Consider the following 14,484-nt stretch of genomic DNA (forward strand, 5'->3'; position numbering starts at 1 on the left):
CCTAGCGACACCCGGAACCACAGTGGCGCAGTTGCGTTTGGAAGTGTGACTTGTCCTATAGGGCAAAATCCGACATATATGTGAATGGTGACACTCAGATAATAATTTTTCAGAGTTAGGTTTTTCAGACTAGGAGAACAAGTTTCAGAGGTTTTTGTTATCAACATAATTTTTTTAGCCAACGTGTTTGCTTTATTGCAGGTTATGTTACGCTCGTATTAACTGTGTATTTTTATGTTATTACTTGAGCATTTGTGGTTTAAATATTTGTATGTGGTGTTTGTACATTCAGGTCCATTTCAAATGCTCTGCTTCAACACAACTCATTGATAAAGGAGGCATTTGTGCAAGAGTAATGGCAAGCGAAGTCGACAGTGGTAAATATATCAAATGTTTCTGTACTGTTTGAATATTCTATATGTACTATAGATGAAAATATGGACTATAGATGAAAATATGGACTAATGTGCATACATTTCCAGAACTTGTTTAATTTTTCTGACATTCCAAAAATGCTCAAATCATTGTCTTTAAAAACTTAAACTGCTCTTTTTCTTCTTTTCAAATGTAGAATTAACATCTGCTTCGATTGATTCATCTAGTGGCTCTTTGTTAGGTGAAAAAACTACAGGAGAGGGTGGTAAGTGTAGCATGAAGTCAAAGTTTTATTATCGTGATAGAATTCATGTGTGTTAAAATGGTTTTTAGGAATGTAATTCCGGAGAATTAACACAATATGCTGTTCCCTTATCTTACACACATAAAACTGGAGAAATTGTAGGCAATCTTCTAGACGCTAAGCAACATTTTAGAATCTAATTTCTGTAGATTAGGTGAATTTTTATTGCAATTTGTAAAAGTATTTAATTTTTCCATTTTAAAAGCTGTTGTCTGCTCTCTAAATTCAGGGTCAATCCATGACACTGCCTCTTCTGGACATCCACATGAAAGCCAACCACAGATCAATGTTTCAGAGAATGAGAGTGAGTTTTGTTTGTTTGTTGACAGCATATCATATCATAGATGTGTAATATTTTTTACAGTGCTATCTTTCTCTGTCATGTAACAAAAACATATAAAGAGAATTAAGTGTGGCGTGAATTGGAAGTTTACGACCATTACAGATTCCATATTTGTTTTAAGGCTTTTTAGTGCTGTTTACGCTCAGTTATTGAACACAACACTATATACTTTTTCTTGTCTGACACACAGAGATGATGACACCGATTCCCAGCAGTCCTCAGAGTGGGAACGACCCTCAGTCTGAATCTGTGATAAAAAAGGATGAAGATAATGTTGATAAACCAGAGAAGACAGGAGGAGGTATTTTTTCATTGCATTTGTTTGCTGGCAATTGCTGATATATATATATATATATATATATATATAATATATATATATATATATATATATATATTATATATATATATATATATATATAATTTTTCATGTTTCAAAATTATAAAAAGAGAAAATAAGTGTGGCATGAAGTTAAAGTTTACGGCCATTACAGATACAATTTTTGTTTAAGGCTTTATAGCACTGTTTACGCTCAGTTATTGAACACAACACTATATACTTTTTCTTGTCTGACTCACAGAGAAGACGACACCGATTCTCAGCAGTCCTCAGACTGGGAACGACCCTCAGTCTGAATCTGTGATAAAAAAGGATGAAGATAATGTTGATGAACCAGAGAAGACAGGAGGAGGTATTTTTTCTTAGAATGATGCAGATTACTGCATTTCAATGCTATCAATATGTGTTGTAATTTATAAGCGGTTGTATTGCTTAGAGTCAGATTAGGAATTAGTTTTGATCATGTTTTTTAATTCAAGCTAAATGCATGTGTGGTTTCTAAATAAGGAAATGAAAAAAATGCAGGGATTTAGAGAACAAGTATTAACTTTTATTTTCTGTGCGTTTAGTATTTCAATATTCAGTATTCTCTTAAAACCACATTGTTTTTATGTCTGTGTGTTTTAATGCTTTTAGACAAACCATCTGCAAATTTATAAGTCGACAAATGTACAATTTTTGTTTAAGGCTTTATAGCACTGTTTACGCTCAGTTATTGACTGGAGAAATTGTAGGCAATCTTCTAGACGCTAAGCAACATTTTAGAATCTAATTTCTGTAGATTAGGTGAATTTTTGTTGCTATTTGTAAAGTATTTAATTTTTCCATTTTAAAAGCTGTTGTCTGCTCTCTAAATTCAGGGTCAATCCATGACACTGCCTCTTCTGGACATCCACATGAAAGCCAACCACAGATCAATGTTTCAGAGAATGAGAGTGAGTTTTGTTTGTTTGTTGACAGCATATCATATCATAGTTGTGTAATATTTTTTACAGTGCTATCTTTCTCTGTCATGTAACAAAAGCATATAAAGAGAATTAAGTGTGGCGTGAATTGGAAGTTTACGAACATTACAGATTCCATATTTGTTTTAAGGCTTTATAGCACTGTTTACGCTCCGTTATTGAACACAACACTATATACTTTTTCTTGTCTGACACACAGAGATGATGACACCGATTCCCAGCAGTCCTCAGAGTGGGAACAACCCTCAGTCTGAATCTGTGATAAAAAAGGATGAAGATAATGTTGATAAACCAGAGAAGACAGGAGAAGGTATTTTTTCATTGCATTTGTTTGCTGTCAATTGCTGATATATATATATATATATATATATATATATATATATATATATATATATATATATATATATATATATATATATATATATAATTTTTCATGTTTCAAAATTATAAAAAGAGAAAATAAGTGGCATGAAGTTAAAGTTTACGGCCATTACAGATACAATTTTTGTTTAAGGCTTTATAGCACTGTTTACGCTCAGTTATTGAACACAACACTATATACTTTTTCTTGTCTGATTCACAGAGAAGATGACACCGATTCTCAGCAGTCCTCAGAGTGGGAATGACCCTCAGTCTGAATCTGTGATAAAAAAGGATGAAGATAATGTTGATAAACCAGAGAAGACAGGAGGAGGTATTTTTTCTTAGAATGATGCAGATTACTGCATTTCAATGCTATCAATATGTGTTGTAATTTATAAGCGGTTGTATTGCTTAGAGTCAGATTAGGAAGTAGTTATGATTAGGGGTGTGCATTGGCACTGCCTTCACGATTCGATTCGATTACGATTCACCAGGTAACGATTCGATTCAATTCGATTCTACGATGCATTGTGATGCATCAAAATTCTACTGCACACAAAGCAAATTTTTCATCAGTCATGAGGCAATACAAGCAGATATTAAACAACAGATTGTATTGGCTGCTATGTGTCTCCTGTATCTTTGACATAAAAGTTATTAAATAAAGTAAAATGTAATTAAATAAAATGCAATTAACCCTTAAATGCATGACTGTTTCACCAAACATTCTTACATATTCAGGTCGTTAGCAACCCAGATCTATATTTAACATGGATAGACCTCTACCTGTTGTGATAATATATAAAAATCCTGATTTTAGAGTAACAGCTACAGAAGAATAAAATAAAACCTATTTCGTTACCTTTTGGAGCTTGGAAGGATTCAGTTTGAGCAGATGTTTAATACCATCATCATATGACCTCGTCAGAGTTCGTTTACCAGTATATCAGCATCTGCCTCATATTCGCAATCTCCAGCATATTCTCCAAACTCATTTTCAATGTCTTCAAAATCAATATTTTGATCACTGACAGCTTCTTGACCACATCCATCATCAAGAGACAGTGACACTAACATATGATTGTGTTTAGTACTTGCTCTCTGAAGTAAATCACTGAGTCGTTTCAAGTTTTGTAGATTATAATTATTGTTTCGTTTTCTGTCAGAGGTAACTATGAGTGAAACGTCACTTCACCATTGGGTATCAGACATTGCCACCTTGTGGAATAAAGGTGAATTGCGCCGTATTTCGTCATTATAGATTCATTTATTATTGTGCAAAAAATATATACGTACAATCCTACACACCTCGGGTCGTTTCTAATAACCCGTCTATCGCGGTCATCTCCCTCCTCCTCACCCATCCTCCTTGTTGTAGTTGTTATTCTCCCGGAACCGGAAGTATTTGAAACTTCACAACTTTATCGTCCGCCAGAAAATAAACAGTGACATAATCGATTATGGCACTTTGCCGCATCGATGCTGAATCGTTCATGCCCCGCATTGCGATGCATCACCGAATCGATTATTGTTGACACCCCTAGTTATGATCATGCTTTTTAATTCAAGCTAAATGCATGTGTGGTTTCTAAATAAGGAAATGAAAAAAATGCAGGGATTTAGAGAACAAGTATTAACTTTTATTTTCTGTGCGTTTAGTATTTAAATATTCAATATTCAGTATTCTCTTAAAACCACATTGTTTTTATGTCTGTGTGTTTTAATGCTTTTAGACAAACCATCTGCAAATGTATAAGTCGACAAATGTACAATTTTTGTTTAAGGCTTTATAGCACTGTTTACGCTCAGTTATTGAACACAACACTATATACTTTTTCTTGTCTGATTCACAGAGAAGATGACACCGATTCCCAGCAGTCCTCAGAGTGGGAACGACCCTCAGTCTGAATCTGTGATAAAAAAGGATGAAGATAATGTTGTTGAACCAGAGAAGACAGGAGGAGGTATTTTTTCATTGCATTTGTTTGCTGTCAATTGTCATTTCTAAGCCTCAGTTAGGTTAGCATCAGAAAGTTGAGAGATCTACCAGCCATTCTGATCTAAAACTGCTCTTCTTCTTCTATTTTATGTTGGCTCATCTGGTGATTCTGCACGTAAAGAAGAGGATGGTACGTCTTGTTTGCAGGAAGTTATGATTGTGCTTTTTGATTCAAACTAAATTAAAGCTTGTCATAATGGTCTCTTATTTTGGTCTTTTATTTTGTGATTTTAGTAACCATTTATCAGTGTTTAATATTATCTTATATACAACAGAATTGTGGCTACTTCAGTGACCAAAACATCTTTGGTATGCTAATATTTGTTCTTAATATGTCTTATTATACCAACACAGAATCCCCTGTTAAGATGCAAACGCTTAAAGAGACAGAGAAGGCAAGAGATATAAATGATAGAGGTGATGGATTTAAACACACAGATGAAGCAGATAAGGATAAAGACCAGGATCAAAATATGATCTCAGAGCCAGAACCTGGACCCAGTTTGAAAGGTAAGATACTATTTGTGAAGTCAGCTTAAATGATAAGTGCACAGATTTTATCGGTAGTATATGTAAATGAACAATGAGTATTCTTTCTCCATGATATCCCTGTTTATTTGTCAGTAAAAGTTTGCTGCATGACGCAAAACTGTTATTTTTACAGCACATCGCATTTTTTATGCATAATCTATCTATCTATCTATCTATCTATCTATCTATCTATCTATCTATCTATCTATCTATCTATCTATCTATCTATCTATCTATCTATCTATCTATCTATCTATCTGGCGTTTCTGACGGCACAAACTACCTTGTAACCAATCACATCAATGTGTGGGCGGGCTTTAGCATAATATCATTACTCTGCTGCAAAGCAGGGGAGTCTCAAAAGAAGCTATACCGGGGGTTTTTTCTGCTGATATGACAAACCATGTACATTTATTAAAATATAGTGGGTGAATTATGTATTTGATGTATATTATAATGTTATAATGAAGTATATGCTTGCTTTCCTGGTGTGAGTGATTGGAGGCGGGGCGAATTTGCAGTCTGCAAATTAAATGAAGCAAGGGTTAAGAGTTGTATTCAATTTTAAAGGGTTAGTTCACCAAAAAATAAATTCTGTCATTAATTACTTACCGTCAAGTCGTTCGACACCTGAAAGACCTCTGTTCATCTTTGGAACAAAAACAAAGGTATTTTTGTTGAAATCTGATGGCTCAGAAAGGCCTCCATTGACACCAATGTCATTTCCTCTCTCAAGACCCATAAAGGCACTCAAGACGTTGTTACAAAGCCCATCTCACTACAGAGGTTCTACAATAATTTTATGAAGAGAAGAGAATAGTTTTTGTGCCCACAAAAAACAAAACAAATAATGACTTGTAAAGTGAGGGGCCGATCTCAAAACAAAGTTTCAAACCGTTATGAATTAATACACTGATATCATATCTTTGTTTTGAAATTGGCCCGTCACTATATAAGTTGTTATTTAGGGTTTTTTTTGTGCACAAAAACTATTCTCATTGCTTCAAAAAATTATTGTAGAGCCACTGTAGTGAGATGGGCTTTGTAACAACATCTTTAGTGCCTTTATGGGACTTGAGAGAGGAAATGACATTGGTGTCAATGGAGGCCTTTCTGAGCCATCAGATTCCAAAAAAATATATCTTCATTTGTGTTCCGAAGATGAACAAAGGTCTAATGGGTGTTGAACAACATAAGGCTAAGTAATTAATGACAGAATTTTCATTTTTGGGTGAACTAACCCTTTGAGGCGAGCATAATTTAATTTCACAGGAATTTTCTTTTTAAATATTACATTTTGGTGATTAAAAATGGGATAAAATGGTGGACTCAATATTTTTCATTAAATTTACAGAAAACTCTGGTAATATCCAAAGGACAAATGAAGATGAGACGGCAAGCGATATAAATGAGAGAGGTGAACACACAGATGAAACGGATGACATGAGTGAGAATGAAGACCAGGATCCAGTTACAGAAGGCAAGCAAGAACGTGAGCCCAGTTTGCAAGAAAAAGTACTATTTGTAATGTTACATTGTCAGTAGTATATGTAAATGAACAATGTGTACTTTTTATCCATGTTACTTGCACTCAGATATCTCCATTTATTTGTCAGCAAAATTTTCTGCATGATACCGGATTTGCTTCATCTGGCAGACTTTCGATCGCTTTTGTTAAAACTACCAGTCTAAGTGCGCTTTTGCATTTTTGTATTCCTGATTACCCACCCATGTACAGTTAGATCGACATTGAGATGGGACGGCATCAAGTTCAAAAGTGTATAATAAGTGTTTACTTTTTTGGCCAAAGGGAATGCAACATACCTTTTTCTCTAGTCAAGCTAGTCAAAAAAATGTATTCTTCTCTACTGCATAGACAGCAGATTTTATTAAAAGCCAATTTTGTCCATCATTAATTTGCCAGTTTAAGTGATTCTCCTGCATAATGCCATATAATAAAATGTACCTTTTGTAATCTAATTTCTATAGATTATGTCAATTAAGGTTGCAATTTGAAAAGTGGTAAAAGTTTGTTCTTATATTTAAAAGCTGTTGCCTGCTTTTTACATTTAGAGTCACTACAACAAAATGCCTCTTCTGGACTTCCACAAGACAACCGAGCACAGATCAGCGTGGGATGTAATGACAGTGAGTTCTCACTATTCAGACTATAAAGAAATTACTTAAAGTCTTTACCATTATGAAAAATTACTGTCAAATTATTTTCACAGAACCACATCCAGTTACGTCATTCTAATAATAATTTATTTTCTTACAGAACTGTTTTTCGCTGTTGTTGTCCTCCTTGTGTCATGTTGTGTCGCTTTATATTTTTCTGACTCAACTCTACCTGAACCAAAAGAGTTTAATGTGGTGGATGTGTTCAACCAGGAAATGGAACAACTTAAGATTAACTTTCCAAATCAGCGACCAGAACTCTGGAGGAGGAGTCTGATTCATATCAGACGCCACCTAAAAACTGAGCATCCCACGGAACCCGTCAGCCTTATTCTAACGTCTGGTCACGGGGCTGAAAGGACACTTGATTGTCTGGCTCGATGCTTGGCTCAAGCTTTTTCCACTGCCCGTAACTCTTCATTTCTGAACATTGATGGAAAAAGTAAAGCATCACAAGACAGTGATCAGGTCAAGCTGGACATTGATAGTGAGTTGAGAAATGCATTTGAGGGTAAAAAGTTTGCTGCAGTAATCCACCGATTTGAGGAGCTCCCTCCTGGATCCACTCTCATCTTTTACCGTTACTGTGACCATGAGAATGCAGCTTATAAAAACGTCTTCCTGGCCTTTACTGTAATGCTTGAAGGAGAAGTGGAAGTGCCATCCAATGTCAATCTAGGAAGAGTTGAGGAGATGGTTCAAGAGCATGTAAAACAAAAGTTTGTCTCCTCAGACAAGTTAGCTACATTTAATCAAATGGATGTGGACAAACTGAGTGGACTCTGGAGCAGAATTTCACATCTCATCTTGCCAGTGGCTGCAGAAAAGAAAATTGAACTGCAGGGCTGTGGGTACTGTGATAAATCATTTTGAAATCGTTATTAGAATGTTGTTGTTGTTGCACAAATTACTACTTTACATTTTAAACTCATGCATTGCCTCACAAATGAGGGCTCATATTTTGAACTGAAAAAAGAATGCATATTCTTATGTGCTGCTGCGGTATGAATGACTGGTCGCACAATTTTCTTTAGCAATAATAACTTTTCAGATTATGACATTTATTGAAGGATAAAATTAATTAAGTGTCCCATTTGTATTAATTATCTTTGTTTTCGTGTATATCTGTTTGTGTCTAAATTATGTCTTACATTAAAAGTTATTTTTAATCTTTAAATGTGGTTGATCGGAGAAGGATGTGTAATATATTTGGTAATAGTTAAGGTTTTCATACTGTAAAACTTTATTAGAGAAAATAAACGTGCCTTAAATAAATGCATCTGCTGTGTGCTTCCTTTAACACGTTTGTTACGAATCACAGCGAGCAGAAATAAAGACCGTATGCTACTGAGCTTTTCATGAAATGAAAGTAAATGTAATTGTGAACTATTTCCGGGAGTGACGTTGTGTTCCACCGAAATCGCTCCGACGGAGACCATCATTAATGTTCCGTCTTCCGGTTTTTAGCTGCAGAGTAAATGTAAAAGTTTGTCAAGAAACTAAAATATAAACAAATGGATTCGGGTGATTCTAAAGACGGACCTACAAATAGGAGGAAAAGCGCCAGAATTACATCTAAGACAGGTTTGACTTTATAAACTAACAGGACTACATACTACTTACAGAAATGTCAACTGAACCAAATGCTACTTTCTTGCAATAAACATTAGTTTCATTCTTTTCGAACAGATAATGTACGGCGAATACTTTTTGTTAGGGGTTCACCCTTGATATAAATCTGTTGAGAAAACAGTATGCTTAGCGTAACGTTAAACCTTAATGTTTGAGTTTGGATTCAGGGCTCATCGTTGGTCTTTACAATATTTGTTATGAATTAAATGCAAAATATTTTTTCCGAGGTCAGCGTCTCCGTAAGTTACATCAAGTTTATATTATCGCAATTTTATATGATAACGTTTTACCATTTCCGATCAGATTGTCTCGTTCATTCGTGTATAACTCACATGTTCTTTATAAAACATTTACTTTGTTTTGTTTGTTACTATAAAACATAAATTATATAGAATTATATAGTTGGCATTAGCTAAATTGTTCAAATATCCACTGGTTAACGTAAATAGTTTAATTTTAACATTCTCAACTTGTTTAGTGTAAACATTTTATTATAAGGCTGTTATTAAAGATCACAATGAATACAGTTGTTGATATTATGTATATTTACTCTATAAATGTTCCGCTGATTGGTATATTTCTGTAAGATCATTTATCTTATATTTATCATTTATCTTATCTTATATATATTTATCTTCATCATTTATCTTATAGTTAAAAACAGTTCCAAACTTACCAGACCCCCTCTAAAAAGAACTCGGGATTCGAAGAATGATGATGGGGCAAACAGAGCTGTCAATGGATCCAAGCAGTCCAAGAGCAGCGAGAAGGAGGATGATTATGGTATGTCAATTAAAATATAATAATAAATAAATATATTGTCTTAAATGTTTGTTATGCTAATCTTTGTCTTTATTAAACCAACTCAGAATCCCCTGTTAAGATCCAAAAGCTTGAAGAGACAGAGAGAGCAGGAGATATAAATGAGAGAGGTGATGAATTTAAACACGCAGATGAGGAGATGGGCGAGGATGAAGACCAAGATCAAGATATGATCTCAGATGAGGAGGCTGAGCAGGACCATGAGCCCAGTTTGAAAGGTAAGATGCTATTGAGGAACAAGCATGTGTTAGGTCAAAATATATTAACTAGATGGTGCTATGTTTCTTCAGTGGATTCCTCAGCCCAGTCTGGGACAGTAGAAAAGCATCCTGCCTGTACAGGGGGAGAAAATCTGAAAAATGACGTGATACTGGGCAGCGGAATATCCATTCATCAAACAACTGTGGACTGTGAGAAACTCAGACCCAAAACCCAAATAAAAAATAACAGAACAGTCCCAATATCTGGAGGTTTGTTATCATTAAACTTGCCTTTCAGTTTCCAAATAATGCACAACTCATTTGCATTGAAATACATACATATGTCAGCTGTAGTTGTTTTTACTCTCAAGGATCTTTTTAATTGCAGATCCCTTTAGTTTGGGTGATGTACCACTGGAAAAACGAGGAGAGGATTTTAGAATGAGAAATAATAGCCTGAAATATCAGCATAACATAAGGGAGACGGCCAAAAGTTTGTAAAGTGTTTATATTTTAAATATATATGTATATTTATAGTGAACATTATGATGCTTGATAATGTTCATTACTGTATATGTTACAATTTTTCATACATTTTTGTTCATCAAAGTTTATATCCCATCACTAGAGAAACCTTATCCTGCTGATAACTGGAACAGATACCCACCAGAACTCCAGAGGAGCAACGTCTACCCAACAAATAAATATCCCATCACAAATCAAGCCGCTCCTCACAAAAACACAGGTAAAAATGTTTTGTATTTTTTACCCACTTTTCTCATATTTTATTACTTTAAAAAGAGTTCTAATCATTTATACATTTATAATTTGGTATATTAAGAAAAATAGCCAATAAAGAAAAATTTGTAGATCCTAATTATTTTACTTCCTCGTCAAGAATTGAAGAATTTGCAGAAACCAGTCACCTCAAAAGCAAGTCCAGTCTCTTCCTCTCGAGGTATTTTTTATGTCCTTCATCTATTCCACATAGTTTAAGCAAGCAGATTTGTCTCACATTCATTATGCTTTATGCTGCATGTTTTTCTAGGCTTGTTGTGGAACATGTTGAAGCTTCTGATACTGACAGGATTGTTGATTTTGCCCCTTTTGGCCTATCGTATGTTTCTATACTCCCATTTGCATCAAACTGACGTGTCCCATTCTGAATCAATGGACAAATTTGATGTGGAGTTAGCTACTCTAAAGGTCCTTTTTCCCGGTCAGCGTCCAGTGTTCTGGGAGAGGACTGGGAAACATCTTAAACGCCACCTCAAAATGGTCAGCCCTACTGAACCGGTCAGTTTAATTCTGACTGCTGGCCTTCGGGCTGAAAGGACGTTGGGCTGCCTTGCTCGAAGATTAGCTGCGGCATACTCTATGTTCCATAACGCTTCCATCTTAGAAATCAACGGCACCACCAAAAGTGCAATAGACAGTGATCAGGTCAAGCTGGAGATTGATAAAGCACTGAGTGAAGCATTTGAGGGTGATAAACCTGCAGCTGTTGTGCACCGTTTTGAGGAGCTCCCTCCTGGATCTACACTCATATTCTATCGTTACTGTGACCACGAGACTGCAGCTTACAAAAATGTTTTCCTCGTCTTCACTGTGATGCTTTCTGTGGATGAAATAACCCAATCGGCCAGTCTAAGCTCAGTGGAGGGCATGGTACATGACCATGTAAAACAGAAGTTTGTCTCCTCAGAAAAATCTGCTAAGTTTAATCAAATGGATGTGGATAAACTGAGTGGACTGTGGAGCAGAATTTCTCATGTCATCCTGCCGGTGGCTCCAGAGGAAAAATTTGAACAGCAGGGATGTAGTGGCTAACCTTTACAGAAAATCATGAGATTGAATCATTGTATTGGGCTGGATGTCAATTTGTAGAGTTTTGAGTCCAAGTACCATTTAAATGTACATAGATGATCTTTATTCCAAAGAGGTTTTTTTAAGAAAAAGTGTTTGTTTATAAATGTTTTATACAAATGGTTTTGAATTTGACTCTTTGATAATATGTGTGTGAAGGCAGATACTAGACCTTGACTATATTATAACAATGCATTTGCCTTATAGTTGTACATTTATTCCCAAGGCCAGGTGCGGTAGTTGACTGAAGTTTTGCACTGATGTTTGAAGTTAAGCTCTCTTTAATTCTTTTTACCAATCAAAATGTATTTTGGGTTCAAATATTTGCGTGAATAAGATTATAATAATTAAAAGTCTGTCTATATTTGTTTTTTTTGTTGTGTGTCATTTCCTTGTTCTTTGGATAATACTGTTTTGCCGTAGTTATGTTTTGATAACATTTAATTTAGTGTATATATATATATATATATATATATATATATATATATATATATATATACACACACAGTGGAGATCAAAATTAGAGAACAGTAACCAATGCAGCACAAAAAACATTACAACAAAAATGTGATGCTTACAGCAGTCATAAATTAGTAGGAAGTATAGAGGCCCTTCCTTTGAATGAGCTCAGCACATCTGTGGCCACAGGACATCACTAGATACTCACACTGCTCTGGTGTGATCTTGGTCCACTCTTCTTCCACAGTTTGGTAACTGTAGTGGGTTTGTGATGGGGGTGTGTTCCTGGTTAAGACAATCTCCTGAACTCCAAACTGAAAGTCAGAATGGGAATTTTAAGCGTGGCATGGTTGTTGGTGCCAGACGGGCCAGTAGGAAATAGGAAAAAGAGGCTACAATTTTCACAAGCTCGCCAAAATTGGACAGTTGAAGACTAAAAAAATGTTGCCTGGTCTGATGAGTCTCGCTTTCTGTTGAGACATTCAGATGGTAGAATCAGAATTTGGCGTAAACAGAATGAGAACATGGATCCATCATGCCTCGTTACCCCTGTGGAGGTTGTTGTTGGTGGTGTAATGATGTGGGGGATGTTTTCTTGGCACACTTTAGGCCCCTTAGTGGCAATTGGGCATCGTTTAAATGCCACGGCCTACCTGAGCATTGTTTCTGACCATGTCCATCCCTTTATGACCACCATGTACCCTCATCATTTCAAATTGGTTTCTTAAACATGACAATGAGTTCACTGTACTAAAATGGCCCCCACAGTCACCAGATCTCAACCCAGAGCATTTTTGGGATATGGTGGAACGGGAGCTTCATGGCCTGGATGTGCATCCCACAAATCTCCATCAACTGCAAGATGCTATCCTATCAATATGGGCCAACATTTATAAAGAATGCTTTCAGCACCTTGTTGAATCAATGCCACGTAGAATTAAGGCAGTTCTGAAGGCGAAAGGGGTCAAACACAGTATTAGTATGGTGTTCCTAATAATCCTTTAGGTGAGTGTGTGTATGTATATATATATATATATATATATATATATATAGAGAGAGAGAGAGAGAGAGAGAGAGAGAGAGAGAGAGAGAGAGAGAGAGAGAGAGAGAGAGAGAGAGAGTTTTTTTTAAATCCCTAATGTTAAATAATTTTATTGGTTAATAGATACAGTAAAGCAGCAATATTGAGGCTTAATATAAAATAAACATTTGTGTTTTGTATGTGTATATTTACAAATGTAATTTAATTATACATGAATACATTTATCAGGCAAAGATTTGATTTGACTTTTGATTCATACCAAGTTGAAATTAGCTAGAAAACCTCACAAACCTTGGACAGAGCAACAGCCTTGCATAGTTCTGTTGAAACCTTGCCCTCTTTGCCTTGATTTTAATGTCTGCTTATGCTTCCTTCACATGCTATCAGAAGTTTCCTATTTCCCACTTCAGAAGTCGTGATTACAAGCTTGTTTTGTTCAGGTGGTTTGTTGTCAGAAAGAATGGAGGATGCCAGATTCATACTTTTACGTGCGTCTTGGGAAAATGTTATTTTAACACTATAACCATTTCAGTCATTTCCCGGTCCCAGAAAATCATAGAATCACTGGCAAACATAGCAGCACAACACGAAAGCATATTGTTTATAATCAAATTCACAATAAAGGCATAATGTAGACAATAAAGGCCGCTTAAAGACTAAAATGTAAATTTTTAGCCATACATTCTATTGTTTTACCACACTAGCTTGCTCACTATTCTGAAACGATGGTCAACTACATGCGATGTTCAATGTGTTTAATGATTAAATGATTATTAATTCATGTAAATATGTACTACTTTACCGAAAAGACAAGTCAATGAAACTGTTGTGGGAAAAAACGAATAAAACACCTGCCACAGCAGGAAATACGTCTCCCATCCGCCATTTTTAACGGTTATGCCACGCCATCTCGGGAACTTGGGTATCAAAATTATTTCCGAACTTCCCAGTGGTAAACGTGACATCAGAGGGCATTCATGTGAAATTTTTACCTCGGAAAATTTACGATAATTTTCATATCAGTGTAAATTAACAGTGAAACTTAACAGTGAGTAGACAAAGACTGAG

At 35.4% G+C, this 14,484-nt stretch overlaps 2 protein-coding genes across 2 annotated transcripts; both read left to right on the forward strand.

The window, feature by feature from the left end:
• The first annotated feature begins 3 nt into the window (after positions 1-3).
• Positions 4-8,670, forward strand: zgc:112962 (uncharacterized protein LOC548348 homolog). Its single transcript, XM_067413933.1, has 15 exons — positions 4-201; positions 293-377; positions 572-640; positions 909-983; positions 1,213-1,323; positions 1,601-1,711; positions 2,220-2,294; positions 2,524-2,634; positions 2,908-3,018; positions 4,541-4,651; positions 4,808-4,816; positions 5,041-5,196; positions 6,572-6,709; positions 7,291-7,365; positions 7,496-8,670. The coding sequence occupies exons 2-15, from the start codon at positions 356-358 to the stop codon at positions 8,266-8,268; spliced, it is 1,947 nt and encodes a 648-aa protein (XP_067270034.1). The 5' UTR covers positions 4-201; positions 293-355; the 3' UTR covers positions 8,269-8,670.
• A 145-nt stretch (positions 8,671-8,815) lies between these two features.
• On the forward strand, positions 8,816-12,282 carry si:dkeyp-82a1.6 (torsin-1A-interacting protein 2). The gene is made up of 8 exons (XM_067412695.1): positions 8,816-8,979; positions 9,682-9,810; positions 9,897-10,067; positions 10,140-10,319; positions 10,438-10,542; positions 10,678-10,794; positions 10,948-11,007; positions 11,098-12,282. The coding sequence occupies exons 1-8, from the start codon at positions 8,910-8,912 to the stop codon at positions 11,877-11,879; spliced, it is 1,614 nt and encodes a 537-aa protein (XP_067268796.1). The 5' UTR covers positions 8,816-8,909; the 3' UTR covers positions 11,880-12,282.
• The last annotated feature ends 2,202 nt before the right edge of the window (positions 12,283-14,484 follow it).

This window comes from Pseudorasbora parva, chromosome 13 (genome assembly GCF_024679245.1).
Source record: "Pseudorasbora parva isolate DD20220531a chromosome 13, ASM2467924v1, whole genome shotgun sequence".
Classification (NCBI taxonomy): Eukaryota; Metazoa; Chordata; class Actinopteri; order Cypriniformes; family Gobionidae; genus Pseudorasbora; species Pseudorasbora parva.

Bases quoted from the DNA above. Each gene is read 5' to 3' on its own strand.
- zgc:112962 (XM_067413933.1), top strand. From the start codon at position 356: ATGGCAAGCGAAGTCGACAGTG. The intron at 984-1,212 runs GTGAGTTTTGTT...TCTGACACACAG, and splicing joins CAATGTTTCAGAGAATGAGA to AGATGATGACACCGATTCCC. The intron at 2,295-2,523 runs GTGAGTTTTGTT...TCTGACACACAG, and splicing joins CAATGTTTCAGAGAATGAGA to AGATGATGACACCGATTCCC.
- si:dkeyp-82a1.6 (XM_067412695.1), top strand. From the start codon at position 8,910: ATGGATTCGGGTGATTCTAAAGACGGACCTACAAATAGGAGGAAAAGC. The intron at 10,543-10,677 runs GTTTGTAAAGTG...TCCCATCACTAG, and splicing joins CATAAGGGAGACGGCCAAAA to AGAAACCTTATCCTGCTGAT. The intron at 11,008-11,097 runs GTATTTTTTATG...ATGTTTTTCTAG, and splicing joins TCCAGTCTCTTCCTCTCGAG to GCTTGTTGTGGAACATGTTG.